Source organism: Paralichthys olivaceus, chromosome 6 (genome assembly GCF_024713975.1).
Source record: "Paralichthys olivaceus isolate ysfri-2021 chromosome 6, ASM2471397v2, whole genome shotgun sequence".
In the NCBI taxonomy this organism is placed as follows: domain Eukaryota; kingdom Metazoa; phylum Chordata; class Actinopteri; order Pleuronectiformes; family Paralichthyidae; genus Paralichthys; species Paralichthys olivaceus.
Genome location: NC_091098.1, coordinates 27,489,536 through 27,507,840, shown reverse-complemented (window position 1 = coordinate 27,507,840; position 18,305 = coordinate 27,489,536). Strand labels below are relative to the sequence as shown.

At 46.3% G+C, this 18,305-nt stretch overlaps 1 protein-coding gene across 5 annotated transcripts in view; it reads left to right on the top strand.

Annotated features, from left to right (window-relative positions):
* Positions 1 to 18,270, top strand: part of LOC109645197 (nucleolar protein 4-like) — an 84,491-nt gene extending 66,221 nt beyond the window's left edge. For 4 of the 5 annotated variants that reach the window (XM_069527639.1, XM_069527644.1, XM_069527642.1 and 1 more), the window contains 6 exons: positions 7,323 to 7,783; positions 8,468 to 8,659; positions 8,792 to 8,980; positions 10,209 to 10,322; positions 10,455 to 10,680; positions 11,416 to 18,270. In XM_069527639.1, coding sequence (XP_069383740.1) covers positions 7,323 to 7,783; positions 8,468 to 8,659; positions 8,792 to 8,980; positions 10,209 to 10,322; positions 10,455 to 10,680; positions 11,416 to 11,657 — 1,424 coding nt within the window. In that variant the 3' untranslated portion in view covers positions 11,658 to 18,270. The remainder of the gene's footprint in view (positions 1 to 7,322; positions 7,784 to 8,467; positions 8,660 to 8,791; positions 8,981 to 10,208; positions 10,323 to 10,454; positions 10,681 to 11,415) is intronic. The other variant, XM_069527640.1, reaches the window with a different exon arrangement.
* The last annotated feature ends 35 nt before the right edge of the window (positions 18,271 to 18,305 follow it).

Genomic DNA, 18,305 nt, shown 5'->3' with positions numbered 1-18,305 from the left:
TGTGAATACTGAAAATAGTGTTCGAGCCTTTTCTGTTCAGTGATGTCAGAGAAAATTGATTCCACACAGCGAGACACAAAACCCAGTGTAAAGACTGAAGGTTTATCCGGGACACATCGGAGCTGCTGCCTGATGAAGGTCAGCGCAGTCCGTTCTCCCAGGGGTCATTGCTGTGTCCTGTACCATGTTATCATGTGACTGTTTGACGCACAGATCATACACACACACACACACACACACACACACACACACACACACACACACACACACACACACACAGGGAAGGGCAGGGTCATATGATGCAGCCTGCATGACAGAATCAGACAAACCTTTCTATTCACATGTGCAATATGAGCACACACACACACACACACACACACACACACACACACACACACACACACACACACACACACACACACACACACACAAGGTCACATTGTGTGTTGCACAGAAGCCTCGCGAGGGCAACAACTTGGCATTAACAATAATAAATCATGATATAACTCAACACAAAGCTTCTGTCTCACATCACAGCCACGAGCGACCTGCTGCTGTCTACTGAGTTGAATGAGGCCTGTGACCTTCACTTATTAATTAACAGCACATGTTGTGTAGTACAGTATATATACAGTATATATATATATATATATATATATATATATATGTGTGTGTATACAGTATGTATTCCAGTACGGAGGGGAGTTCATAGAAGAAGTGAACGGACTGAGATGAACAGAGACGTGAGTGGAACCGGAGTAAATGTAGTCGATCCACAGGAGAAGTGACATGAGGAGAAATAAATGACGAAGCTGTGAAGAGGAGGAGGAGGAGGAGGAGGAGGAGGAGGAGGCAGAGTTCATTTCCACGTCAGCAGGGGAGGTCTGCCCCCCCCCCCCCCCAGGCTGCTGTTTACACAGCCTTTATTTCTTCACCACATTAAAGAAACAATCTGCTTAATTAATGCCAGGATTTTTAATCTGCCCGCCCGAGTTGAGTCCGTGTTCCTCCGGTGCTCGGCTGAAATGTAAAATATCTGGTGATGATTATTAAATCATATTGATTGAAACACGCTCCCTGGCTCCTGCTGAGCGTTTACACTCAGGTGATATATGTCTCTGTTTTTAATTAAAGGGCCGTTGCTCTTAGTTTCTCAGGGACATGTTTCCTCGGTCTAATTAGAAATGACTGTTGAGTCAACGTGCAGTGTTTGGTGGAAGCTTTGCTCCGAACGGCCTCAGAGCATCTTCAGTGGATCATCTCAGTGTTGGTGCTCAGAGCTCAGAAGTAAAACCTTCTTAATGATCTGCACTGTCATATCAGCTGTAATTTCCATTTGCATTCAAATCGGGAATTCTCTGCTCTCTGCAGCAGCAGCAGTGAATCTAATGCTTTGAATAATTCATCAGTCGTCTGATGTTACTTTATTTTATTGTTGGCACAAAGAAATGAAAAGATGAAGACTGGAATGGAAGATGAACTTTTGAGAATTCTTTGAAATTGAAGCCGTAGATGTTCTGTGTTGCTTGGATCTTTATTCCCTCAGCCCGGGCTCTCAGGCCCCTGGTGGGACTGGAAGAGGAGCAGCTCCGTGGTTGAAGGATTGATCCACGAACAGCAGCACCCACAGGTCCAGCACGACCGGGACCGTGGGTCATTCAGAGTTCAGTTCAGAGTCCAATTTTAAAAAAGAGCCCTCTAATTCAAACGTAGAAGCATAAAGGGGGAAATGATTATGTGGAATTATGAGCGATGAGCAGTTAGGGACAGAGAGTCACATGTGTCCTCCGAAGCATCTAAATGTGCAGGTTTAGAGCGAGTGTCTGATTCCTCTCCTGTTCCCGACGTCTCTCCAGAGAAACAAAAGATCAGTGGAAATAACACGTGACCTTGAATTCATTTCCTTTTGTGAATGGCAGCGGCCGGTGTTTAAAACCCACTGAATCTCTGCTCAGTTCAGCCACATGAGTTCTGATCAAATCCAACATTAATGCAGGACGGCTCCACGTGGCAGTTTTACATGTATGTTGAGTCTGTCCACGTGTTTGCAGCTTGTCCTTCTGGTGTTAATTATCTTAATGAAAGGACTTTTCTAACTTTCCAAACCGGTCGACAGTGAAGTGCAGTGAGTCCCGGCCTCTCTCTCTCCTCTGAGCCGACAGCTTCACAGTAAATATGATGTTTGCGTGTGGTCAGCACAGAAATGCACATCAGGCAGAAACACACCCGGTGTCGGACACGCTCACAGCGACACACGCTCACGGTGACGTTCAGGGACTCGTACACACACGCTGATGGAGACGTGTGTTGCCAGGTCAGCTAATGCAGCAGCTTCCTCCTCGTCCCAGTGGATCGTGGATTGAACAAAGATTGACGGTGGGAGTCTTGGTCCACCTGTCCTGCTTCACTCTGGGGGCACCAAGCTTTTAACCACACGTTCACTCTGTGTGTGTCCGTGTGTGTGAGAGTGTGTGTCCTTGATGCAAGAAGACATTTGCCCTCTTAAACACAGCGGGTGCCCCTCAGGACCGGAGCGAAGCAGCAAACACTGCCATGCATCACAGTCCCAGAGATACAGAGGCTGGGAGAGGGAAGGAAGGAGGAGATGGACAAAGACAGAGTAGAACCTGAGTAATGTCTTGATATGATCTTAACAGACGTGTTAATGTGTCTGTGAGCATTCTGTCATATCATTAGTCAGTTATTCTCTTCTTGTAAATAGTTTTTTACTGTTTGTCAACTCGTTCTGCATTTAGAGACCTTTACCTATTTGGATTCAATGGTGAGACAGTGTCCTCAAGTGTCCGTCCCTGTGCCTTTTCATTTTGGCCACACAGGGACTTGAGTTGTCCGAGTTATTGATTGGCGCAGGCGCAGAGGAGAAGAAGTCTGTCGTCATGTTGAGCTGCTGGTTTCTGTCGAGTCTGACGAAGCTGGTGTAATTCTGGTTTCACGTGTTGGTGGCACAGTCATTTCTGAAATGTTTCCTCGTTCAGAAATAAAGTTTGTGTCGTGTGAAGCTTTTCTTATCTGCTCAGTGATTCAGTGTAACATTGTTATGGAAATGAGCTCATTACTTGGAAGCATGTAAACACTGAAGCTAAATCTTCCCTGATGCTCGTAACACATAAGTTAGAGGCTGTATGTGAGCGTGTGCAGGACAGAGTCTCTGCATGAATGAGAACATTGTGCGGCGCTCGTCTCTGAGGCTGAATGGATCCGTTTTATTTGCGTCATAACTCTTGAACTTTGGTGTCATGACTCTCATGTGGGGGAAACAGATTTAAGCGAACGATAATGTTTCATGTGCTGTTTTACGGGCGGCTTTTCGAGTGGTTAATCCTGAGCGTGCAGACTTAGTGTACGGGAAGGTAAATGTTGCCGCTCGCTGTCTGCTGCGTTCAGAAAAAGGTCAAGTTCAAACCAGTCGCACAGTAAAGGATGAATGAGAGAGCTGCAGCTCGTTGTTTTCAGATGCAGGAGACGAGTCGACTGTTCGTCTCCAGCATCAGGAAGAAAATCATTTATGTTTATGTCAGATCAGGAAACGGGTGCACCCATCGTAGGTTTTGTGTTTTTGTAGCTTGAATGAAAAGTAGATCAGTGAAGCCACGACTGAAGAACCATGTCAGGCTGCAACATGTTGCCAAAAGTATTTGGACATCAAACACATATTCTGACACTGAATCCATCCAAATTCCGATTATTCGTATTTAGGAGTTAAGATTGTTGAGCTGTGAACATAATTGAACCGTCTGGATGTGATTGAATCATTAAAACGATGGTAATGTTTGTTTCTTTATTTACAAGAACAGTTGCATTTTTCATGGGCGTCAATTTCTGGTAGGAACTCAAATTTACAACGACTTTAACGAGCCTGTGAAGGGAGGAAAAGACGGAACATTGAATCTAAAAGGGAAATAGTTCTGAATGTCTGTTTAGTTTGATGGATGTTCTTATTTAGAACAGGGCAGGTATACAGGCTAAAGAAAGATAGACACTCTGTGGTCGCTCAGAGAAGAGAAGGAGAGAATGTGCAAAAAGACAGAGGGAGGGAGGGAGGGAGGGAGGGAGGACCGCTCCCTGTTCTCGTTTAGCAGGCGTGGATGGAGGAAGAAGAGAGTGCAGAGAAAAGATGGTGACGGAAGCAGTGGAGGAGAGTGGGCAGGGATGGATGGATGGAGGGATGGATGGTAGGATGGATGGAGGGATGGATGGATGGAGGGATGGATGGATGGTAGGATGGAGGGATGCAGAGGCAGTGATGGTGGTCTTTCAGCTGAGGGGGGATTTGTGTCGGGCGGCAGGAATAAGGTCGGCCTTCGATTCTACGCATGAATACTCCTCACACACTCATACTCCCTCTCTCTCTCTCTCCCTCTCTCTCTCTCTCTCTCTCTCTCTCTCTCTCTCTCTCTCTCTCTCTCTCTCTCCCCCTCCAGTTTCTCTTCTGTCTCTTTCAATTCAAATCCAAGCTTTATTAAAGACGGCTCCTCAGTGATGAAGATGAGAGTCTAGTGATGAAGATGAAGTGAGTAGAAATATGATGAAAATAAAAAACGTGCCTTTCCCTCCATCTCTCCACCCCTCCCCCTCCCATCCTCCATCTCAATCCTCCCTCACCCTCTCCTCCTGCTGCCCCCACCCATGAGCCATGACCCCCTCCATCCCTCCCCTCCCCTCCTCCCCCTCCCACCCCCCTCTTGACCTCTTTCCTTCTGCCTGGCTCTACCTCCCTCCACAGAGCATCGCCCTCGGTGTCTCTCTACCCATCTCTCCCTCTCTCTCTCATGCAGCAGTTTGGGCTCCACCCCTCCCTCCCTAACGGACGACAGTCAATACCATCCTCAGCCCCCTCTCTCTCTCTCTCTCTCTCTCTCTCTTGCTCTTTGTGTGCATCACTTTCTTTTCCTCACCAGCTCTTCCTCACTGTTGCCTCATTCAAATAATCCCCTCTTCCTCTTTTTGCCTCTGCCCCCCCCCCCCCTCCAATCATCTTCATCTGTTTCATTCATCCTATCTTCCTGCGCTCTCTCACTCTATTCCATCACTTTCTGAGGCTGCTCTAATTGAACAGTCGACCATTAATTGGAGGTGAATCCCAGCAGATGCTGAAAATGTAGAAATGGTCTTTGTGCCGGTGTGAGAAGCTTCAGTGTGTGTTTGTGTGTGTGACTCTAGAGCAGCAGTGTATCCAGAGTCGCTCAGACAGGCTTCCATCCATCCTGCTCGGCACACACCATTTATTCCATGATCACTTATTTAGTAGCCTGTCTGCCTGCAGAGATACGGACAGAGAGGAACGGGATGTTGAACCTGCTCCGGCAATAAATACTGAAGCATTTAACACCAATACACCCCCCCTCCACACACACACACACACACTCACACACACACTTTAGTGTATCATGAGAGTAGAGTCCATTAGCCACAGCTAGAATATGCAACTCTTTATGAATTCATCTGAACAAACAAAGACACAGCGCTTCACTGTCGTCAGGGACGGAGGTCTGTGATCGTCCAGAGAGGAAGAGAAAGATAGAAAGATAATTAGATAGAAAGATAAATAGATGGATAGATATAAATAGATGGATAGATAGAGCAGATATGGAGCATGTTATGTTTTTTCTGAAGACTCGGACTACAACACTGTTCACCACAGGAAGTGAAACTCCACAAGTGTTGGAAGATGGAAGATCAGATATTTTCCTCTTCAGCAGATGCAAAATGATTTAATGTTAAATGTTTATATCAAACTGAATAATTTCTGTTAATGATTCAAACTAAAGCAGAAGGTTCAGGTGGTTTGGAAGAATGTTTAGATCCCATGAAGGAAGTACGCCACCTGCTGGGCAATACAAACACCTGCGTGTGTGTGTGTGTGTTTAACTGCTACCACATGACATTCATGTGTCACATGTTCCTCCTGCAACAACAAACAGACTTAACAATGATGATGATGGTGATGAAGATGATGTGATGAAGATGGTAGTGATGATGATGATGATGATGATGAAGATGATGGTAGTGATGATGATGATGGTGATGATGATGATGATGATGATGGTGATGATGATGATGATGAAGATGATGATGATGATGATGAAGATGCTGATGGTGATGATGATGATGAAGATGGTAGTGATGATGATGATGATGATGATGAAGATGATGGTAGTGATGATGATGATGGTGATGATGATGATGATGATGATGGTGATGATGATGATGATGAAGATGATGATGATGATGATGAAGATGCTGATGGTGATGATGATGATGAAGATGGTAGTGATGATGATGATGATGAAGATGGTAGTGATGATGGTGATGATGGTGATGGTGATGATGATGATGGTGATGATGGTGATTACGATGATGATGAAGATGCTGATGGTGATGATGATGATGAAGATGATGGTGATGAAGATGCTGATGGTGATGATGATGATGAAGATGGTAGTGATGATGATGATGATGAAGATGGTAGTGATGATGATGAAGATGATGATGATGAAGATGGTAGTGATGATGATGATGGTGATGATGATGATGATGAAGATGATGGTAGTGATGATGATGAAGATGGTAGTGATGATGATGATGATGATGATGATGAAGATGATGGTAGTGATGATGATGATGGTGATGGTGATGATGATGATGATGATGATGATGATGGTGATGATGATGATGATGATGATGAAGATGATGGTAGTGATGATGGTGATGGTGATGGTGATGATGATGATGATGATGATGATGATGGTGATGATGATGATGATGATGATGAAGATGCTGATGATGATGATGAAGATGATGATGATGATGATGAAGATGACCATCCTAACTTCTTTGTGAGAATGGACTCAAACTGTTTCACAGGATTTGATTTCAGAATAAAAGCACACACATGAAATCATCATCATCAGTTGTCCATGAGAGGAACGTGACTCCAGGGTTTGACTCTGTGAAGGTGTGTGACTGAGGTGAACGGAGCGTCGGGCCCTAAATGTCCACGCTGACAGATTTATATTTGTATGTAGATTTATGTATGACCTGTATCGCACACAGGCGGCTGTATGTCATTGTCTGGGCCTGTAAATACAAGCTGCAGTCTGCAACTGTCCAGTGTCATGTGTGTGTCGCGTGTGTGTCATGTGTGTAACATGTTAACGTGAGTTCTTTGTTCTCGTTCCTCTGAGAACGTTTCCGCTCCGTGTTCATGGAGTCAGACACAAACACAGAAAACAAGAAGCACTTTTTAAAAAGACCAACATGTGTTTAAATTGAATTAGAATTCTCTCACTTGTCTCCTGCAGATGATTCATCGTCTGAGAGCGGCAGCGGCAGCGGCCTGCCCGCGCTGACCCCTCCCTCCTCTGCCGTGTCAGATGGCGCCATCGTCAGGGAAACCAAGATTGTCAACGGCAACAATGGCGTCGTCCCCCTTGACTTCAGCACGCCGACCTCATCGTCTTCGTCGTCCGAGGACCAGCAGCCTGTCAACCTGAGTGACCCGCCCCCCCAGCGCCTGCCCCTGTCCACGTCTCACCTGCCCGTCACGGTGTCGGCAGCGGCGGCGGCCCTGCTCGGCGCTCTGCATCCCAACGCACCCGAGGAGCTCCGCAGGAAGTTCCCACTGGCTGCAAAACCTCCTCTGGCTCCACATCCGGCCCTGCCGCTGCCACACACTCCTCACACACACAACACACACTCTCAGGCCCACGCACACACCGCCGAGCTGCGACTGGACCGAGACAACAGAGACTACGAGGGAAAGGTCAGAGGTCACAGCTCACACACACACACACACACACACACACACACACACACACACACATCACTGAAATAATACTGAAATAGAAATGACTGATAAAGGTTAGGATGAATAGAATGTTCTTCTCTTCTTCCCTCCGTTCTTCGAGTCTTTGTGCGGAGCTGAAAAGCAGAAGCTGAAGAACAATACACACCGACCTTGGAGGGAACACATTCCTGACAGAAAGGCTACTCACATCACACACACACACACACACACACACACACACACACACACACACACACACACACACACACACTAACACACACCCCCTCACACACACACACACAGATAGTGAAAGAGAGAGAGATTCACACTCGTGCTCCTTTCAACAAATATTCTTCTCACTCACAACAGTTCACGTGTGTGTGTGTGTGTGTGTGTGTGTGTGTGTGTGTATTTATGTTTTTGTGTAGTTCATAACAGACCTGTCAGTTTCCTCTGCTCGTTACATCTGTGGTTCAAAACATTCATGTTATACTTTGCTCTATATCATATATAAATATATTTGTGTCCGTCTGTTTGTAACTATAACGTTAAGCATATAAACATGAAGACCGATCGTCACCTCTGGTTGTTAAATATTCACGGATGGAGACAGAGAGACTGTAACTCTGTGTGTGTGTGTGTGTGTGTGTGTGTGTTCAGTCCCCACAGTACAGTTCAGGCGGCAGCTACGACAGCGTGAAGATGGACCTGAGTGCCGAGGACCTGACCATGGGGCGTCATGGCAGCCAGGTCGCCCCGGACGATGACGACGACGACCACGATGACCACGACGACAACGACAAGATCAACGACACAGAGGGAGTCGATCCCGAGAGACTAAAGGCCTTTAACGTGAGTCAGAGACGCTCAGCCCCGCCCACCATGATGTCCCCACAGGGATCAATAAACACAGGAGGACAACGTATAAAAGCAGAATATATGTGCAAGCGTCGCTTCTTAAACAGCTGTGTTGTCGTCCTGCAGATGTTTGTGCGTCTGTTTGTGGACGAGAACTTGGATCGGATGGTTCCCATCTCCAAACAGCCCAAGGAGAAGATCCAGGCCATCATCGAGTCCTGCAGCCGACAGTTCCCAGAGTTCCAGGAACGCGCTCGTAAGCGCATCCGCACCTACCTCAAATCCTGCCGACGCATGAAGAAGAACGGCATGGAGGTACGTCTTCACCACATCTATTTTACTGATTCAATACCAGAAGAGGCTTTTTACTCAGTTGTCAAGGAACCGTCAGATAACGTTTCCCTGCTTCGCCTAAAAAATTCAAATCCATAAATTGATCCTCAGAACAGGATGTTGACTCAGGGAGTCTGATGGATTCAGACAATAATTCCCATAATGCAATGCTGGCCTTCTCTCCTTAATAAGAAGATTTAGAAACAACACAAGTCAAATGTGATGGATGGATGATGGATGGATGGATGGGTTGGTTGATGGATGAGGGATGGATGGATGGTTGACGGATGGGTTGGTTGACTCATGGATGGATGGATGATGGATGGATGGATGGATGGATTGATTGATGGATGGATGATGGATGGATGGATGACGGATGGGTTGGTTGACTCATGGATGGATGGATGATGGATGGATGGATGGATTGATTGGTGGATGGATTGATTGGTGGATGGATGATGGATGGGTTGGTTGACTCATGGATGGATGATGGATGATGGATGGATGGATTGATTGATGGATGGATGGATGATGGATGGATGATGGATGGGTTGGTTGACTCATGGATGGATGGATGGATGGATGATGGATGGTCGATGGATGGATGGATGGATGGATGATGGATGGATGATGGATGGATGATGGATGGATGATGGATGGATGATGGATGGATGGATGGATGATGGATGATGGATGATGGATGGATGGATGATGGATGATGGATGATGGATGGATGATGGATGGATGATGGATGGATGATGGATGGATGATGGATGGGTTGGTTGACTCATGGATGGATGGATGGATGGATGATGGATGGTCGATGGATGGATGGATGATGGATGGATGGATGATGGATGGTCGATGGATGGATGGATGATGGATGGATGATGGATGATGGATGGATCGATGGATGGTCGATGGATGGATGGATGATGGATGATGGATGGATGATGGATGGATGATGGATGGATGGATGATGGATGGATGGATGATGGATGGATGGATGGATGATGGATGGATGGATGATGGATGGATGATGGATGGGTTGGTTGACTCATGGATGGATGATGGATGGATGGATGGATGGATGGTCGATGGATGGATGGATGGTTGACATGTTCTCTGTGTGCATCAGTCTCAGAATGTCGCTGCTCCTCACACGACCTTGTTCTAAAGAGTTTCCATGTTTGTTGCTCCGTCGCCTCAGACTCGTCCGACTCCACCTCACCTCACCTCGGCCATGGCTGAGAACATCCTGGCGGCCGCCTGCGAGAACGAATCACGCAACGCTGCAAAGAGGATGCGTCTGGAAACTTATCACGTAAGTGTTTGTGTGTTCGCCTCGATTCATGCATGTGACTGTTTCATCATAATATATATATTATATATCAATCAGTGGCCCCTCAGCTTCCTGTTTCAACACTGCTTCTCGTTTCCTGTTCGCTCGTTCCAGGATGAGCAGATCTCTCTGGAGAAGCCGTCCGGTGGCGGCGGAGGTCTGAGGGAGCCGGCGTCCCTCGCTCACTTCTCCCTGGCCGCCTCCGCCTTCTCCTCACAGGACGCTCAGCTCTACATCAACGGGGCTGGCTTGAGCTATGGTTACCGTGGATACCCAGGACTGGGCGCTGCCATGCAACATCCCGTTTCCCTGACGACCAGCGGCGCTGCTCAGGGCAACGGTGAGGATGAGAGAGTGGTGGAGAGAGAGGAAGAGGAGAGAGAGGAAAGAGTGAGAGGAGGAAGAGAGAGAGGAAGAAGAGAGAGAGGAAAGAGTGAGAGGAAGAAGAGAGAGAGGAAGAAGAGAGAGAGAAGAAGAAGAGAGAGAGAGGAAGAAGAGAGAAAGGAAAGAGTGAGAGGAAGAAGAGAGAGAGGAAGAAGAGAGAGAGAAGAAGAAGAGAGAGAGAGGAAGAAGAGAGAGAGGAAAGAGTGAGAGAGGAAGAAGAGAGAGAGGAAAGAGTGAGAGGAGGAAGAGAGAGAGGAAGAAGAGAGAGAGGAAAGAGTGAGAGGAAGAAGAGAGAGAGGAAGAAGAGAGAGAGGAAAGAGTGAGAGGAAGAAGAGAGAGAGGAAGAAGAGAGAGAGGAAAGAGTGAGAGGAGGAAGAGAGAGAGGAAGAAGAGAGAGAGGAAAGAGTGAGAGGAAGGGAAAAGGAAGGATGAGAAGGAAACAGCTTGAAGGGATAATTTAGTGATGAAGGAGAAGGAAGAAGAAGAGGAAGGAGTGAAAGCAGATGGAAGTGAAGTTTGTCATTTTTAACTGATATTTTATATTTTTCTCTCTTTTCTCCTCCTCCATTCTTTCCTCAACTCTCTCCTTTCGTTCACCTCCTCCCTCCTTCTGTGTCCCACCTTCATTTACTTTTGTCTCCATCCCTCCCTCTCCTCCTCTCCTCCATCCATACTCTCCTCTTTCCTTCAGGCCCCACAGACCTCAGCATGAAGTCCCTCTCCTCCGCCAACATCACTAGCTCCTCCTCCTCCGCTGCCAACAGCCTGGCTGGGCGGGGCAGCGGGGGTGCTGGAGGGGGCGGGGCCTCCACCCAGCTCAGCCAACCGGAGATCACAGCCGTGCGTCAGCTAATCGCCGGCTACCGGGAGTCGGCCGCCTTCCTGCTGCGTTCGGCAGACGAGCTGGAGAACCTCATCCTGCAGCAGAACTGATTTATGGGAAGCACACACACACACACACACACACACACACACACACACACACACACACACACACACACACACACGTTTGTTTTGTGTCTGCGTCGCTCCTCTTTGAAGCCGGACCCCAGACTTTGTCGAGTTTCCGCTCGTCCCTCCTGAAATCGTTTTCTCCTCAAACTTTTTTTTTTCACTTCTTGTTGTGAAGAAGAAGTGGGACGGGGGAGGGGGGGGAGGGGGGGGGGGGTCAACCGAAGATAAAACATCCACCAACAACCTCAATAAATCAATTCTGCCTGAGGAAGGGGATGTTTTGTTTTAAAGAAAACAGGAGACGAGCCGTTGGACTGAATCTCCTCCCGTCCTCTGTGGAAGCACCTCACAATCAGCTCCACACTCCGGGCGAAGGAGTGAGGAGGAGGAGGAGGAGGAGGAAGAGGAGTGAAGACGACTGCTGCTCACAAAGAACAGACTTTGATGAAGTTTTTCTGTGAAGCTCTGACCCAGTGGGGGGTTTGATTGACGGGTGCCCCGGCCGACTCCCTGAATTGGTTGTGAAGGAGTTTGACTCTTCATGTGACTGAACATTTCTTTTTTTTTCGTCCAGTGAGATTTTTATTTCTAGTTTTTCTTCACAAGTGACTGAAAGAAGCGTTTTGACTTTTCTTAAAAATCTAAACCCGGGAAAGACTCTGAGTCTGGGGCCTGAGGAGGGCGGAGGAGGGCGGAGGAGGGCGGAGGAGACGTGAGAGAAAAAAAAGTTGTTTCTTTGGTTTTAAATGAAAAAAAGAAAAGAAGAAGGAGGAGAGTTTTTTTTTCTGTGCTCGCTTGTAAATAAGCTCTTTGTGTCCTATAGCACTTTCCCCTCAGCCTCTTTAATCCCTCCCCTTTTAACCAGGGAGCAACTTGCTACTTATGCATCCAAGACGCCATGTTGACCACCAGGAAATACCTCAGACCTGCCAATCACACGCACACGCACACACACACACACGCACACAATCACACACACACACACACACACGCACACACACACACAGCCAGTTTACTTCTTCACCACCTGATGTCTTCAGGGTTTGTATATTTTGTGGCAGGAGAATCAAACTATGTTGACGAAGCATTTCAAGAGCTGACGTCAAACTCGTTGTTCATCTGTGTTCGCTGCTGTAAATAATCAGCTCATCTTGAAAAACTCGAGAAGAAGCAGAGCGGACGTTTGACGAGGAGGAGACGAGACAGACTGAGGGCGTGTGTGTGTGTGTGTGTGTGTGTGTGTGTGTGTGTGTGTGTGTGTGTGTGTAGATATGAACGCAAACAAAACCTCAGCATCACTCTTCTTCTCCTCCTCCTCTTTCTCCTCCTCCTCCTCTTCATTGGACCTATTCTACACTTCTTCTTCGTGGACCTAAACATCCTCCTCTTCCTCCCTCCTCCCTGGTCCAGGTATCAGAGGAAGAGGAGGACTCCTCTGTCTTACTGTGTTTGTCTGTTCAACTCTGAGACGGCCATTACTGATAGAATTGTTATCATGATAATGATGAACTGTCATGTTGCTGCTGCTATACAAAGCCGGACCTTCTGCCATAGACCTCAAACCTCAACACAGACGGGCGTTCGCTCGCCGCCGGGCGACCGAACCCGACTGAACGACCTCCTGCGACTTCAGCTCGACCACAACAAAGCAAAAACAAGCGAAAGACTCGCAGGAGAACTTTGAACTTTCGTGTAAACTGATCTGTGTCTCCGCGCTCTCAGACCGGTTGGATGATGTTTTTTGTTTTTGCTTCACAGGGCTCGATTAATGTTAATTAATGTTTTTGTGACTTTCTATCTGTGGATTCTCTTTGTTTCATCTCTTCCCATGTTTTCATCCTGCGGAGGCCGTACGGAGGGGCGTGTCAGTAAAGTCTTGCACATTCTCATCAGGCCGACAGGTCCACGCTCAAACACACGAGGCCGATGATTCTGTGTGGGAAGCAGAATAACTGCTTCCTGATGAAATATGTTTTGGTTCTGAAGTGAAGTGGTTAATGCTTCACTATTATTCAGCCATGTTGTTTTACACCACAAAGGTTTGTGTCATCTTGAAAATCGTATTAACTGGAAACAGGCCTCTGTTGATGAAGGTGCTGATGAGCATCACTTTACTGTCTGCACTGTTAGCTTAGCATAAAGCCTGGAAACAGAGGAAGCTGCTGACGTGACTTTGAAATCTGCAAAAAAAGGCCAAAGTGAAATATTTCTGCATGTATGTGACGGACAAGACGTTGTTTGGCACCTGATGCAAAACCACAAGATACAGTAATTTAGCCAGGCTAGGCTGGTGGTTTCCCTCTGTGTTTCCTCTTCATGCTAAGCTAAGCTTCATATTGACCGTACAGACCATAGACTGTAAATATAGATGGTTGACGCGACTAATTGAAACCAAAATGAAGACTTGAACCAACATCAGTGAGAGGAGAACGACAGGAACAATCTCTGATGAACATTTATTTAACATCTACTTTAGTTTTAGAAGTTTGGTTCATGTCCTCTCTGCTCACATGGAGGAGGTTTACAGTGCAGTCAGCCACCAGGGGGCGATCCAGATGTTTTAGCTCGACCTTTGGGAGCCGCATGTCGTCCATCTTTATTTACAGTCTCTGGTGCAGACGTTAGCATCGGTCTTCTCGTCTGACTGAACAAAATGATGAGCGGCCTGTTTCCTGAAATGTTGAATTATCCCTCGAAGGAGCTTTAACACTGGTGACGTTTAACTTTAATCATTTAATTATTCATATTATGATTCCTATTATTATATTTATTATTATTATTGCCACCTCCAGAGCTTAACCAGAGTTATTCATTGTTGGTATACGTTTTGATACATGTTGAAAATGAACAAAAAGACAAATGTGGCTTATTCCCTCCTGAGGCGTCGCTCTGTGCTTCTACTGTTTCTACTCGACTGTGGCGTCACTGTAACTTGCTCCTTTTGCACTGAAGCAACAGTCATCTGTGATGTGAAGGGGGGGGGCTCTCTGTGTATGTATGCATGTTTCCCAGGAGGCACCACACCCTCCCCCAACTTGCACTGGTGAGGACGAGGTGTCGTGGTTTTTTATTTGTGTTTGTTTCGATGCAGCTGATAATCATTCACTGGTCTTTAGAGGTTTGTGTTGGCGACGGGCTGCGCGGTGCTGCCCCCTCATGGTGAAATCTGTGTCATGCACGCTGGAGGATGAGCACTGTGTGGCCTCGGAGAAGACGAAACACTCTAACGGGGGGGGGTGCAGCGCTCGCATCCATAAACACAACATTTACTTTTCGGCTTCACCACAAAAACTGTCATCTTGGGATGAAAATGTAAATGGTTTGATTTGAGTATCATCAGATTTATATTCCGATCACCGAACGACACAGAGACAAATATGCAACAAAAGAAAAGACACGACCGACAGAAGAGAAACTGGAGAGAGGCATGATGGGACGGCAGAAGTCAGACATGTTGATTTGAGTTCTCGGCCTTTTGAAAGAAACTAATTTCATTGGATGTTGTGAGACTGTGAGGTTCAATCAGTTTTTATGCCTCTGAGTCGACGGCAGCTGAAGTTCGTGGAGTAAAGTAGTTTTTCGTGTTGTTTCTCGTGATATCTCAGGAAAGCTGCGAGGGAAGTTTTCAAATTTGGTTGAATGGTTGATTTGATTTAAGATTCAAACATTAAATACTTATTTTTATCTTCCTAAGCCCGAACATGGACTCAACTGACCCAGCGTCCTCCTCTCCTCCCGTGTCACTGTGCTCTCAGATTACTCACGATGGTTTCATGTTCTCAGTCAAAGATTTTTCACTTTCCCCCTGGATGTTGAAACCTGCTGTGATTTAATTTTCCTCCTCTGTGTTATTTGACTCCTGGTTTGGAGCCGGTTATGTTTTGCGTTTGTGATGTGCACATGCAAATACTGTGAACAGTTTGTCTGACGTGAGGCTCAATGAGTCTGAGTCGTTCAATCAGAAGAGCAAAAAAGAATTGGAATCACTTTGGGTTCCTGGAGTTAAAGATGCTCTGCAGGTGAAGAGGCTCAGTTTGATTCTTGTTTCCTTCAGATCCTCACTCTGCTTCTGTTCTTTTCATTTTTAATTGAACAAGTCAAACACGGGTGAAGCTCTGAGACGCAGCGGACGCTGAATCACTGACCTGGTTTTGAATGAGGCTGAAATCACTGTAACATCTGTGGTTGAGCAGAGGATTCCGGATGTCTCGGATCGTCTCATTGGTTCGTCTGTGGTGACGTCAGTAAAGTGGATTTCACGTGTTTCTGAGCCCGCGTCCGTTAACTTCGAAGCCACACAGCTGCAGAACAACAACACGGAAAAAAACACCGACAACTGTAAAGAGTAGAAATAAAAAAGCAAATGACAATCTTTATAAAGGTGTAATTTGCTCACAGTTTGATTTCCCTGCGTCTGTAGTTTACAGTCGGACAGACCGGGAGAATAATCCGGGTGTTTCAGCCATAATCAGAGCGTTCCTACGCCCAAACTCCGCCTCCTCCTGTTCACGTCTCAACCTGCCGACACATTTCTATTTTTCAGTATTATATGATTATTGTTTTTATTAATGTTCTTCTTCATACTTTTATTTTATAGTGCGAGTCGTGGGATCTTTTTTTAAGAAGATGTTTTGTACAATATTCTAAAAACCGTTAACGGCACATCCCAAACATGAACAAGTGAACAGACCACCGGCAGGGACCCGCCCAGCAGCAGAGGCGTGTTTCTTCTGCTCCGTCTGAACCAAGTGTTCAAATCATGTTTCATTCCCACAGACGGACTCAGCTTCAGTCCTTTGTTTTTAGAGGGTGGAGGACGATCTTTGAGGAAAGGTCCACGTGCTCCTGACGTCTGAGACGAGGCTGCGCTGTGGAAACCTGTTCCCACTGTGGGAAAGACATGAAACCTATTCCACTAAAAGACTAAAGCTCGAGCGGCTCTGATCCAAGAAGCTTCTTTAAACTCGTGTTTATTCAAATCTCCAGATTTCTTTTCATTTTAGATTCAAAGTTTTTCGACTGAGAATGACGTCCTTTAGAGGTTTCGTGTTTTTCTTTCGTTCATTCACCGGTTTAGTTTTATTTTCGGACCCTTCCTGGACTTTAATTTAAGAGGTAGATGAGAAGCTCGTCGAAGTTTTTCTACACATGAAGATCAACTCTTTGTGATCTTCAGTGTTAAACTCTGAATGGTTCTGACGCTGCAGAGTCTTAAATTAGAAATGAATGAAATCGTCTCAGTGAAGCTGCTCGGGTTCCTGCACACGATCACACTCACGACCGACCTCGTGAGTGAAGATCGACTCACACACACAAAGTTTTCGGGTTAAACTCGTTTTACTTCCGATCACAGTTTGTACAGTCGACCCCTGAGCCGTGTTTTTTATTTCTCTTCTCGTGGGGCTTTAGACTCCGTCTGTTTTCTCTTCAGCTGACTTTGTACCAGACTCTTGATTGTCTTGGTTTCCTCCACCAGAGCTTTGTACCGACAGAAGAAGACCAGTTGTGTTCTCTCATGATTTGACTCAGTGAAGTGTGATGTTTACATGTACAGATTCTTTCTCCTTTAGTTTTTCTGATTTGCTCTAATCTCTCTCTCTCTCTCTGTTTTGACCTGACTCCTCCCTCACACACTGAAGGGAAACGGAGCTGCGTCTAATTGTCACCATTTCACACGGGGGGGGGGGGCACGTTGACGTTTTGAATTTCAGCCGCTCACAGTTTTTTCATTTTTTAAATCCTGCCTCGTTTTAAAAACGCCTCGTTAGCATTTAGCGTTGAAATGCTCGTCCGGCTCGCTCCGTGCTGCGTGGGAAAAAGTCACAGCTGAAATTGAAAAGCGTGGCGCCCCCTGCAGGAAGCCAATCCTTTTTTGGGGGGGTTGAGTTGTGTGTTAATTTGACTCTGGGGGTTTGGCGGGGGGGGCTGACCTTTGACCTCTCGGCTAACTCCACAGCACACGCAATCACGGCGGGGCCGCGGCGACCCTCCGCTGACCCGGTGGAGACGATTCCTCAGCGAATGATAAGCCATGATGGACCCTGTGTGGCGGGTCTCGTAGTCTATTAGTATATTTAGCGAAACTTTAAACCGCAGACGACAAAACTCAACCTCAGGAAAACGACTGGACATCGCTTTTGTAAATCCACTTTGAAGTGAAGGCCCATCTCCCTCTGTCTTTGATACCATAGGAGTGATATCGAGGATTCTTTTCATATTTATTGTGTTTTTTATTCTGTGTAACAGTGGATTCCTTTTCTCTACCTGTGGCTGATTCTTTTCATTCTTTAGAAACGTGTTGATGATACATGTGAAGCATCTTGAAACAACTGAGAGAAAAAAGACATTGAAAAACAAGTTTAGTCTTTTTTTTCCTGTTTGTTGAAAACGTCGGAGCGACGAGAACATATCACTCAAAAAACCAATGATTGGAAAACTGAGCTTTCTTTCGTGTGATGTCACTGCTGCGGCTGAAATGTTTCTGGACTTGAAAAAAAAAGTGACCATTTAGTTTTGTCTGTTTCTGTTTTTTCTCCCGAGCTGTACGTCACAAAGCTAAATATACTAATAAAACAGTGTGCTATCAAACTGACAGCTGGTTTCTTTTTCTGGAACTTCATCACTGTG